We start from the raw sequence: 12,096 nt of genomic DNA, 5'->3' as shown, positions 1-12,096 counted from the left end.
TTTATTTATTGGACTTTTGCATAAGATTTGGAAAAAGGCTTCCACTGGGGTAAAAGTCTAAAAACCAGTGTATTACTGCGTGATATCTACCCAGTTATGACCATGCAAGTAATCAGATATTAGTAATTCAGGTGACAAAGCAATACTTTCAGCTAGGGTAATGAGAGAAGACTTTAGTAAAGTGATGAGAGGCAAAATAACTCATAACTGACTCCACGTGAAAATAGTGTCTATCATTAAAAAGCAAAGCCTGTTTTTTGGTATCAAGAGTTTATACTTGATATTTTAAAATGTTACGACAAAAGTACATGAGATCAAATTTTCATAGCTGTTTTAGGCACCACTAGTAATATCATAAGTTGCTACCAAGTGATGAATTGTCTATGCAATTGTCGCCTTTAAGAGATCTAAAAGTGTATTACATTAATCATACATAGAATGCAAATGTTGGGTAATAAATCTGAATGACAGGCATAGAGAAGGGAGGCTGTGAACTCAAAGTAGATCTATGACTATGTTTCAGATTAAGGCAAGATCTTTATTATACAAGTTCTCTTAAAAGACTTAATGTTTAAAAAGTATAGAGCCGAAGTTCTACAATGCTTAGGATTTAATATTTTTATATCTAAAGGCAAATTTGTAAGCAGATCAATTTCTTTACGCTCCTCTTTTTTCATAGCCACTATTTTCCCAAAAGTTAATTTAAACGAATTTGAGGAGACAGAAGTAGCACAACACTTCCAAACTACGTCATATGAATAGAAAACCATTCATTTGCCTGTGATAGAGATTCTCAGTGCTGAAAAATGTCCTGAAGCCATTTTTTTTAAAACAACAACAAAAAAGGAAATTCAATCTTTCATTAAACTCTCACTTGTTTTTCTACAGAAGGGGAAAGCAAAATGTATTACATCCTATTTTTGGCCGAATGTGCTAATAATGTTTGTAGTGAAATGCTCCCATCTTGTGGACTTTTTGAATATTGCTAACAGGAGCCACTACTGCAGCATGGTTTTACACCAGCAGCTCCACATTATCTTAGCATTTGAATTAGCTAGGATTTTTGTTACAAATCACTTTTGTTTGTTCTTATATTTTAAAAAGTGTTTAAATATTTTGATTTGAAATTCTGAAATCACAAACCTTTATTGAAAAAATCAACTTCTGGAAAAAGTTGGCTACTTGATCTGCCAAGGCATATGTAACTTTTTTGGTAAACTGAATTCTTTAATAGACTTGTTTGAAAAATATAACTATACATAATGCTCTTACTATATTATAAAATAAACTGTAAACCTGCAAAAGTAAAAATTTTTTTTACATATTAAACATATATTTCTTACATATTAAAACACTTATTTCAAGAAACTGTCTTTGGTGTTAGTTTCCAACAATTTCAAACATTGTAGAACTTGCGTTCTATACTTTTTCAACGTTAAATCTTTTAAGATAACTTGTATAATAAGAGTTTTGGATAATGAAGATCTGGGTTAATATACCTGAGTTTTTCATGATGACATTAGAAACACATGACTTTCGAACACTTAACACTTTTTCTTCATTCTACATTTGCATTAAACACTAAAAATGGCATTATGAGAGTAAAGGCTGAGAAAATACATTCAAAATCAAAAGTAAAAGAAAACCTATTGGCCGGGCGTGGTGGCTCACACCTGTAATCCCAGCACTTTGGGAGGCCGAGGCGGGTAGATCACGAGATCAAAAGATTGAGACCATCCTGGCTAACACGGTGAAACCCTGTCTCTACTAAAAATACAAAAAAAATTAGCCAGGAGTGGTGGCAGGTGCCTATAGTCCCAGCTACTCAGGAGGCTGAGGCAGGAGAATGGCCTGAACCCAAGAGGCGGAGCTTGCAGTGAGCCGAGATTGCGCCACTGCACTCCAGCCTGGGCAACAGAGCGAGACTCCATCTCAAGAAAAAAAAAAGAAAACCTATTGAAAAAGTTATCTAAAAAAATTATAGTCATATAGTAGACATAAAAATGGTATAAAGGCTTAAACAAACAGATGTACCAGATGTTTAAGTGCTAAATATCAGAAGTGATTTTTCAAAGCTTTCCACCCAAAACCTAGCACAGTTACTAGACACAATTAGAACTAAATAAAGCATTTATCTGAGATTGTATATGTTGATAAGTTGTTCACATTTTTTAATAGAAAAGATAAATTCAACACTGCAGAAAAATTTCTACCTGCTATAACATTCCCATTGATACGTAACAAGTTATTCTAAATACTCACAGATACATCAATGAAAAGTTAAAATCTATCTGGAAATTAAAATACTTACTTCTATATTTCTCGTATCTCAGACCCACTGCCTAGCTGGCAGCTACAGAGGACAGGCTCCTGGCCCCCAGAAATAGACTTGGGGAAGCGACAGTTACAGCTGTGAGGTCTTAGGTAACTCCTACTCTCTGCCTCTTAGGGTTAGAAGCACAGGTTGAGAATTTCTTATCGGAAATGCTTGGGACCAGAAGTGTTTCAGATGTGGGAGTGTCGGCAGTACCAGCTGAACATTCCTAATCCAAAAATCCAAAATCCCAAATGCTCCAGTGAGCATTTCCTTTGAACATCACGTTGGCACTCAGTTTCAGATTTGGGGGCATTTCAGATTTCAGATTTTCAGATTAGGGATATGCAGCCTGCATTAAATGTGATAATCTAGGTAAAGCGCTTAATCCAATGCATGGGACAGAATGAGGGCTCACATAATATATTAGCTACTACTTCTATCAGACTGTGCCCCACATATAATAAATTCTATAAATATTTGTTTAATAAATGAACACAATTAAAATGGTTAGCACAACAGAACTGGAGTCATCCTTTAAAAACAATTCTGACAAGTCTCTAAGAAGAAATTGAGTCCGTAAGAAGAATCTGAAGTGAGAGGAACCTGTCCGGAAGTAGCCAATCCAAAGCAACTCCACCAGAGTGTAAATTAGTACAATCTCTATGGAAAACAGTATGGAGATTCCTCAAAGAGCTAAATGTAGATCCACCATTTGATCCAGCAAGCCCACTACTGGGTATCTACCCAAAGGGGAAAAAGTCATTATATGAAAAAGACACTTGCAGATACATGTTTATAGCAGCACAATTCACAATTGCAAAGATGTGGAACCAACCTAAATGCCCACTGACTAAGGAGTGGATGAAGAAAATGTGGTTTATATACACCAAGGAATACTATTCAGCCATTAAAAGGAACAAAATAACATATTCTGCAGCAACTCGGATGAAGCTTGAGACCATTATTCTAAGTGAAGTAACACAAGAGTGGAAAACCAACAACCACATGTTCTTACTTATAAGCGGGAGCCAAGTTATGAGTAAGCAAAGGCACACAGAGTAAAATAATAGACTTTAGAGACTCAGAAGGGACAGGATGGGAGGAAGGCTAGGGACAAAAAACTACACACTAGGTACAATCCACACTGCTTGGGTAATGGGTGCACTAAAATCTCAGAATTCACCACTATATAATCCATCCATGCAACAAAAACCACTTGTACTCCAAAAGCTATTGAAATAAACATTTTAAAAAACACAAAACAACCCCACCAGACCATGGCATTCATAAATGGATTATGAATGTAAGAAACCTTAGAAACGCAGCTGAACTCAGAGTTACAGGGAATGCCTTCAAAAACATTGCTGTGATTTTAGCATCACCTGACATAAGGCAGAAACCAAGTGGTAGGTGAAATATACAGTCATCCTTCAGTCAATGTGTACTGAGACGTTCCTATGTGTCCGGCCCAGGGATATACTGGTATATAACAAAATAAACATTTTGCCTATATTTAAGCCTAAAGAATGAAGTATCTGGATGGACAGTATTCTTTTCAAGATAAAGTGAGGCTTCTCATCTACCACCTCCCCAATCCATGCCTTCCTCAATCCAAAAGTTATCATCAGATTTCTTTGTTCTTTCAGAAATACCCACTACTGCCTAAATACCGATCACTTGTCTAGAAGCAAAACAAATCAGCAATGTTTAAGAAAGTTACAGTTCATGAAGTGTATTCATTCAGGAGACAAATATTAAAGAAATAGCAATGCAAATACTTATAAGAAGGTAACTATGGCCAGTGCTATTAAAGAACATACTAGTACATAAAGGACTAACCTAATAAAGCCTCAAAGGATGGGGGCTTGGTAACAAAAGGCTTCCTAAGGTAGTAACATTTAAGATGAGACCAGAAGAAGGAGGTGGGAGGGGCCAGAGAGAGAAGCACATGAAAAGTAAACAGTAAGAGGGAGAAGGAGCCAGAACCAGGCTGAGGACACTGGGAACTCCAGCAGAAACCTGGTGCCTGCATACAGACTTTGACCAATTATGTCTTTTTGTCTTTAGAGCCCAATTTGAGATGCACAGACCATCACTTGCACTTCACACTATCTGTAAGTCAAAATCAGTATTACTCTAAAAGCAACTCATTAGTTGCTCTCCTGCCCATGATATCTGTCCTACACCTAGCAGTCTTCAATGCCACAAAAATCACCTTTCATTCACTCTCAGCCAGGGGTTTGTATATCAGAGAGCCAGACCATGTAGTTGGCAAGAAAAGGGAAGGAAGGCAATTTTTTAAATGATACAAAAAGTTGGCTATAAATCCATCACTAAAAAATAAAGAATAAAACGATCCTAAGAAACAAGAAAGTATTGAGATGGGGAGACACAAAGGGAAATTAGTCTTATAAATTCTTGCAGATGTTTAGAATAACGTTTTCTTTCAATACCCTGCAACAGGACTGTAGGTGAGGCTATTTACTTCCTAGCTCACATAGAAAATGCCACAATGTGCTACTTCTATAACCCATCTTTTATTATTTTTAAAAGACAAGGTTTCACTATGTCACCCACGCTGGAGTGTGGTGGCTATTCATAGGCACAGTCATGGCACGCTGCAGCCTCCAACTCCCAGGCTCAAGTGATGCTCCTACCTCAGCCTCCCAAGTAGCTGGGATTACAGGCATACTCCGCCATGCCCAACTCTATTCATCATTTCATCTTTACTGTGGGATAGCCAATTACTTTCTGAACTTTTCATTTACCTTAATTTTTCTACCCAGGTTCATTCCTATTCCCTTCCCACTGTGACAGTCTCAAAATAAGCTCCCTTAAATCAACAGGATTCCCTAACTCAGGCCAAGCTGCACTGACACAGCAAATAGGCCCTGAAGCATCAGGGTAATGGCTACAAATTTTTCAAGACCCTGCAATGAATCCCCATCTTACTCAGGGTAAAAGCCAAGGTCCTTACCACAGTCCTCCAAAAGGGGTCCATGAACCCCACTGGTGACCCGACCTGACCTCCTACTCACTCGCTTCACTGCACCCCATCTCACCACATCAGCTCCCTTGTTGCTGTTCCTTCAACATTGATTCCAGGTGCTCTCTGGCCAAGAACTGTTCCCTCTGCCTAGAAATGCTTTGTCAGATACCTGCCTGGAAAACTCTCTTGCCTCCTTCAACCCTTCCTCAACTCTTCCCTTCTCCATGAGGACAATCCTGATCCCCTTACTTAACGCAGAACCTATACAACCCTTCATCTCCTTAACTCTCTTCTACCTTTTATCCTTTCCACCACACTTGCTGCCTTTTAACATGCTAATTATGTATTATATATGTTGTTTATTACCCATCACTCTCTGACAGACTGCAAGCTCCTCGGCGCAGGGATCTTTGCTGGTTTTGTTCGTGGATACACCCAAGCTCTTAGAACTGTGCCTGGTCCATAATAGGTGTCCAATAAGTGTTTTCTGAATAAATGAGTGAATTTTAAGCTTTCTCCCCTTAATTTCTCTCACATCTTTGGATGTTGCTAGAAGTCTAGTAACAACAACAAAATAAATAAGTAGCCAAATACACAAATAGGTAAGCTAAGAAAAAGCCAAACACGTCTACTTTAATGCATTTCACTGTTTTCTCCAAACAACGAAAGTAGGCATGATTTACAGATACGTCAAAATAAGTTTAAAAATTATGCCCTTCACCTTTATCTTTAGAAATCTGAATTGTCCAATTTTCACAAAGACTTGGGGAAAAATAATGCCAATCCAGAAATGCACACTGAATGGTCAACATTACATCTGATTATGGGCATCTTTATACAAGGTCTGCAGGCTCACTCTTCACACTGAACTTGGCAGATATACAAATGTCATTTATTTCTGTCCAGATAAAATATGATTTCTATTATAGATGACACAATCTTTATTTCAGTAAAAACCTGCTTAAGTTTCCTCTCCTATATGGGGAATTATCTTGTAATTTTGCAAATAACTAGATCAGGCTTTCTCTTTAAAAAGATAAAGATATGGATAAAATATTGAACCTCTGCAGTCAAAGCAAGTGTGTTTTGAGAATAAAGATGGAAACAATAATTATATAAAAGATAGTAATTTAATAAATTTTGAATGATGACAACACCACTACCTACAGATAAGTAATATATCAAAAACAAAGAATTTCATTTAGATTCTAAGCTATATATTAAAAACACCAAAATAGCATGCATTAAACAGTTTTTGGAATAAATATTGCTAGCATCTTAAAAACTAAAGAGAAAAATTATCAGTACAAAGGATGGACTTTGTACTACAAACGAGATGAAGCAACAACTTCCTCTAAACTACCTAATGTTAAATTTTTCATGCTATCCACATTCATAACTTAAGTCCACAGGCAAAACAAACAAGCCTGTGCATAATCCAGGCCAAATGATGGTGGGGAAGAGAGGGAAGGAGAGCTGATCATCACCCAGAAAATGATGGAGAGAGCAAGCAGGTTAGTGAGAGCTACAAGAGGTATGAGATGACTAGATGTGATAAAATGAAGCTTATGAAAGTTTTGGGTGAGTATCAGGAGGGTTATCATGAAATATGACATTTTATTATGAGAATGCCCTAACTAATGTATAGAAACACCATTACTTGAATAATTTAAAAATAACAGATAGGTCTATTAAAGTCATAAATTAGATGTCCATAGTGTCTGTACAGCAAACTGCTATTTCAATGAAATGGAAAATGGCTACCATTCTGAAGCACCCTTAGAACTTATTCAACTGTTCTTTAAACATCAAAATAAAGTATCAAAATAAAGAATGTTGTTATCCTTATTGCAAAATTATTCTGACCATATCATCCTGGGTAAAAGATTGACTGAGCAGTGTCAAAACAGAAATTTAAAACACTATCTTCATGAAAACTACTTAAATTCATTTTTTTAAAAACCACTATCATTCTGCTTTCAATGCCAGAAATAAAGTTTTAGACTAAAATATTTCAATGGTTGCCTAAAATGCTGCAATAAAAACTAGACAGAAAATTTTTAGTTTTTATTTTACTCCCTTTCTTACTAAATGTATGTTCTATAAAAAAAAAAAAAAAAAAACTCTCAAATGATCCAGACAAAAGCTTTCAGCTCAACACATAATTGCAAGAAAATTACAATAATTGTACCAATTAAAACCATCTTGAATGAACAGTGTGTCATCTTAATGTTACTGTGGTTTACAGAGGGGTCTATTTAATTCGCTGAAATTGCTTTCCAGTGTTAGTATCAAATGTCATTTGTTAAAAGTTGAACAATTTAAAAAATAATTTAACAACACAATTTCACCAAACACCAAGAACCAACATTTTCTTTTTCACCTGAATAAAGCCAGCAGATGTGTCATCAAATTGCTATAAAAATAAATGAGGCTTTTTATGGATTAAAAAAATAAATTTCACTACTAGCATTAAAAATACTATTTTCTGATTGTTTTTACCAAATCAGATTTCTTTAATACAATAAATGAATATCAATTACATACTGCTGCTTTTTGTCGACTGTAAATAAAATTTTCTCTTTCAAATGACAAGCAATAGCATCAAAGAACTCAACTACAGTTAACTAGAAACATAATCATCCAGATTATTCTCACATACTTTAATATCTGGCTTTTCAATATATTGATCAAAGTGTCTTCCTATGGGTTTTCATTCCAAATCCTTATTATATGTAATGATTTTAAGTCAATTCCTACAAATTATCAAAGACTGCTTACTATACTTTTTCTCTTCCTTAGACTAGCTACAAAATATTCTTTGTAAGTAGTTGCCGGCATTTAAGACTTAAATATACTTATTTCACCAAAAAGAGAAGAAGAGCATCTCAAAATCACCCCAAATCCAGCGCAGTCACAGATGACAAGCCTGCCAAATGCCGAAGTTTAAAGTAATGAGTTGGTTTAATGGCAAAGCAAAGTTCACATCCCTCATTCTATCCCCGTCTAACACCTCCACACTTTCCAAAGCTTCAAGAATACCTAAGGCACCTAGCAGAGTACCTGACGTGAAGGAAGGAGGTCAGGAACACGAAGTGACCCAACCTCCTTAAGTAAGAACCCATGTGAGACAACTAGTTCTCCTGTGCCCAAGTTTACAAATTTCTTGAAATCTAGAAATACATTCCTGGAGTAATATACTTCTCCTAAACAATACCAATTCAGACAGGGCCTAAGAATCTGAAGCAGCTGCAAATTCCTTCCACTATTGTTTCTTAAGCCATCACTCCACAGTTCCTAAATGAAGGCTTCTTCTTTTTTATGACATATTTTAATTTCACACAAATGATAACAACAACAATCTCAAGGACAGATGACAGTGTCAAGGGATTACCTGTTTATATTAAATAGGGCTTTATGTATCAATATAACATGCAAAAAATAAACCTAATTATGTTGGTATGAATTATTATGAAGCACTTAAATCTTTTTAAAAGTTAAGTTTTAATCGCTTAGTAATTACTGTTACTAGCAGGCATTCATAATTATATAGCACCTGTACTAGAATACAAACGTTTATTCACAAAATAAAACCTTGTATGTACAATAAAATATTGTACTACAGAGCCAAGAGAAAAACGAAGCATGCATCTCACAATAAGATGATTTGTAAAACCTCAAAGACCAGATGCAATGCAGTACCACTTCTCAATAGGCAGACGGTAATTATATATCACTGCATCTACTGGAATACCTACTTGGTACAGCACACAGGTTTAAACCACTCAACTAATTTCACATAAATTAAACAGCAAAACCCAGAAGAGCTCAAGTCTGTGGACTAATACAACAACCTCTATAATTCTAAAACCAGTTATTTACTTAGAAAACATTAAATGTGTACATAAAAAATAGGAACTAGAAAAATAAGAAAACCACGTACTGACAATACTCTAAGGAAATAAAAGTTATCTGAAACCTTAGAAGTTTTAATATATAAACTATACACTAAGGCTGGGCACAGTGGTTCACGCCTGTAATCCCAGCACTTTGGGAGGCCAAGACAGGAGAACTGCTTGAGCTCAGGAGTTTAAGACCAGCCTGGGCAACACTGCAAGTCCCTGCCTCTACAAAAAATAAAAAGAAAGAGCCAGGCGTCTTGATGCACACCTACAGTCCCAGCTACTTGGGAGGCTGAGATGGGAGGATGACTTGAGTCCAGGAGTTTGAGGCTACAGTGAGCTATGATTGTGCCATTGTGCTCCAACCTGAGTGACAGAGAGAGATCCTGTTTCTAAAAAATTTAAAAAATTTTTAAATAAACTTTATATATCTGAAAAAGGAAAAGCACGTACAAATAAAGTCATAGATTTTTACATGATGGGATATATACCTGTGCTAATACAACTCCAAAATTATAATGGAATTAATAAGAATGATTAAATCCAGAAGTATACATTTTATACATATTATTTTGTATTGTCTGCTTTATATGCGTTTTTGTTTTTTTTTTAACTCAATCTAAAATACAGTAAAATATAAAGAGGTAAAAAAAGGTACCTTTCGTAGATGGTTTTTAATGTCATTTGATCTGGAATACCTTCAGTCTCTTCCAAATATAATATGAGCCATGAAGTCCGGTATGGCCACTGCTCGGTGAGGTTGATCCAGCTAGCAAGCCTGTCCCAATTGAAACTAATCTGATTGGCTCTCAGTAATCGCCCTTTTAAAAAAATACAAAAACATTTTAAAATTAACAGATGTGTAATAGTATGTTAAGTAAAACAGGTGGTATATTCCCAAATATTTTAAATTTCTAAAATTTACCATTTAATTTATACTACAAATTCAAATCTAGTACTGCCATGGCTTCATTTTAGAAGAGCTGCACTAAGTAAAGCTTTTAGGGCTTAAACACAATTTCAATTCTAAAGCAATTTTTGGTTGTTTGATTTGCCACTGGTGAGATACACTTCTTCGACCACATACATGCAGACAAACATCTTTCAGAACTGTGTCACACAGTTCAACACCAACCACAATCATTGAGCAGAACATCCATTTACCCACAATGGACCCCAGTCCTCTAAAGTGCCATCTGCTGAGATCCTACTGATGGACTATAAACAGATCCAAATATGCCAGTCCATTCTCGTTGTATTATGGATGAATGGGCAATCCCACACGCTTTCATTTTCACATACTAAGGGTCATCTATGTAAGTAACCTACCAACTGAGTTGTAATGTTTCCAATATTTATTATTTATGTATTTTAAAACAACCTTGTCTATCCTGGGATTTTCTGAGGACTCTAATTCGCTGTTCTACCACTAGGCATCTGTACAGGTAGACAGTCGCAATCCTCAAACTTTTAGAACGGAGGCCTTGTTTCATTGCATCATGTTTCACTGTGACTTGGTAGGAATTCTGAGCTGCTGATACTGTTGTTAAATTTTCAAACACTGTCAATTTTACTTCATCATTATCAATTTTGTTTGTATGTAGACTAACATACCTACTTGTTTTAGTTCCAATATGAGTTATTCCTTTCCCTACTAATAGATATATAGATATACATATATAGATAGATACAGATATATAGATATGTAAGCCCCAATCCAATTCTTCCTATATCACCAGGCCCTCACTCCCTCAGCAAATCTGCTCATACACAGAATTTATATTTTCATGGCTGGATTCCTTTTCCCTGGCAGGTAAGATGTGAGCATTTGATGGAGATATGGCTATGATGGAGATACACACACAGTGCTGTGTGAAAAGAGAAAATGAGCACCAAATCCAGAAGCGGCAGTTAAGGGAAGGTTTCCTTAAGAATATAACCACTAAAAAGAAAAAGACACACACACAAAAAAGAATATAACTAACCACTAGAACTAAGCTATGAAGGATGAAGCCAAGTTAGTCTGGTGGGAAGGCATGGGCTGGCAGGGAAGGGAAGCAGAGTGAGGACATTCAAACAAAAGGAAGAGCAAATGCACCACGCATGCATGCAAAGTCATGAAGGAACTGGTAGACAGAGAGAACTGGAAAACTATTTTAGAAGTATGAGTGAATAGGCCAGGCACGGAGGCTCACACCTATAATCCCAGCACTTTCGGAGGCAGAGGTGGGAGGATCATTTGAGGTCAGGAGTTCAAGAACAGCCTGGCCAATATGGTGAAATTCTGCCTCTACTGAAAATACAAAAATTAGCCAAGCATGGTGGCAGGTGCCTGCAGTCCCAGCTACTCGAGAGGCTGAGGCAGAAGAATCACTTGAACCTGGGAGGTGGAGGTTACAGTGAGCCAAGATCACACCACCACACTCCAGCCTGGTGGACAGAGCGAGACTATCTCAAAAAAAAAAAAAAAAAAAGAGTGAATAAAAATAAATATTCTATCCTAAGAATATATCTAGCTTATAATGAGTGACTAAAATTAAATATTCTATCCTAAGAATATATCTAGCCTATAATTAGCTAAAACATAAAGCAGTATCAAAAGAAAATTCTGAACAACGAATATGTCTAAGATAATTTTTTAATCTTATCTTCCAAAACAATCCAACAAAACAAGTTTGAAATAAAGTATATTTGATAAAGCACAATTTTTAATTAGGAAACCACTCAACTAAATACTTACCAATATTTATCTGCTAAAACCTCGAATTCTTTCCTGGTATTAGTCTCTCTGTTGCATGACTTTCCTAATAGCAACAACTATTTGCATGGTGTTCAGCAGGTAACATACACTTTTGCATACATGAGAATTGGGGATTCAAGAGGCTAAG

General features: G+C 36.1%; 1 protein-coding gene across 5 annotated transcripts in view; it reads right to left on the bottom strand.

Annotated features, from left to right (window-relative positions):
- KIDINS220 (kinase D interacting substrate 220) overlaps nt 1-12,096 on the bottom strand; it is a 113,490-nt gene that overhangs the window by 31,470 nt on the left and 69,924 nt on the right. For all 5 annotated transcript variants that reach the window (XM_030920932.1, XM_010379689.2, XM_030920929.1 and 2 more), the window contains one exon: nt 9,867-10,029. In XM_030920932.1, the coding sequence (XP_030776792.1) occupies nt 9,867-10,029 (163 nt within the window). The remainder of the gene's footprint in view (nt 1-9,866; nt 10,030-12,096) is intronic.

Source organism: Rhinopithecus roxellana, chromosome 17, assembly GCF_007565055.1.
Source record: "Rhinopithecus roxellana isolate Shanxi Qingling chromosome 17, ASM756505v1, whole genome shotgun sequence".
Taxonomy (NCBI): Eukaryota; Metazoa; Chordata; class Mammalia; order Primates; family Cercopithecidae; genus Rhinopithecus; species Rhinopithecus roxellana.
This window is presented reverse-complemented; position numbering and strand designations above follow the sequence as displayed.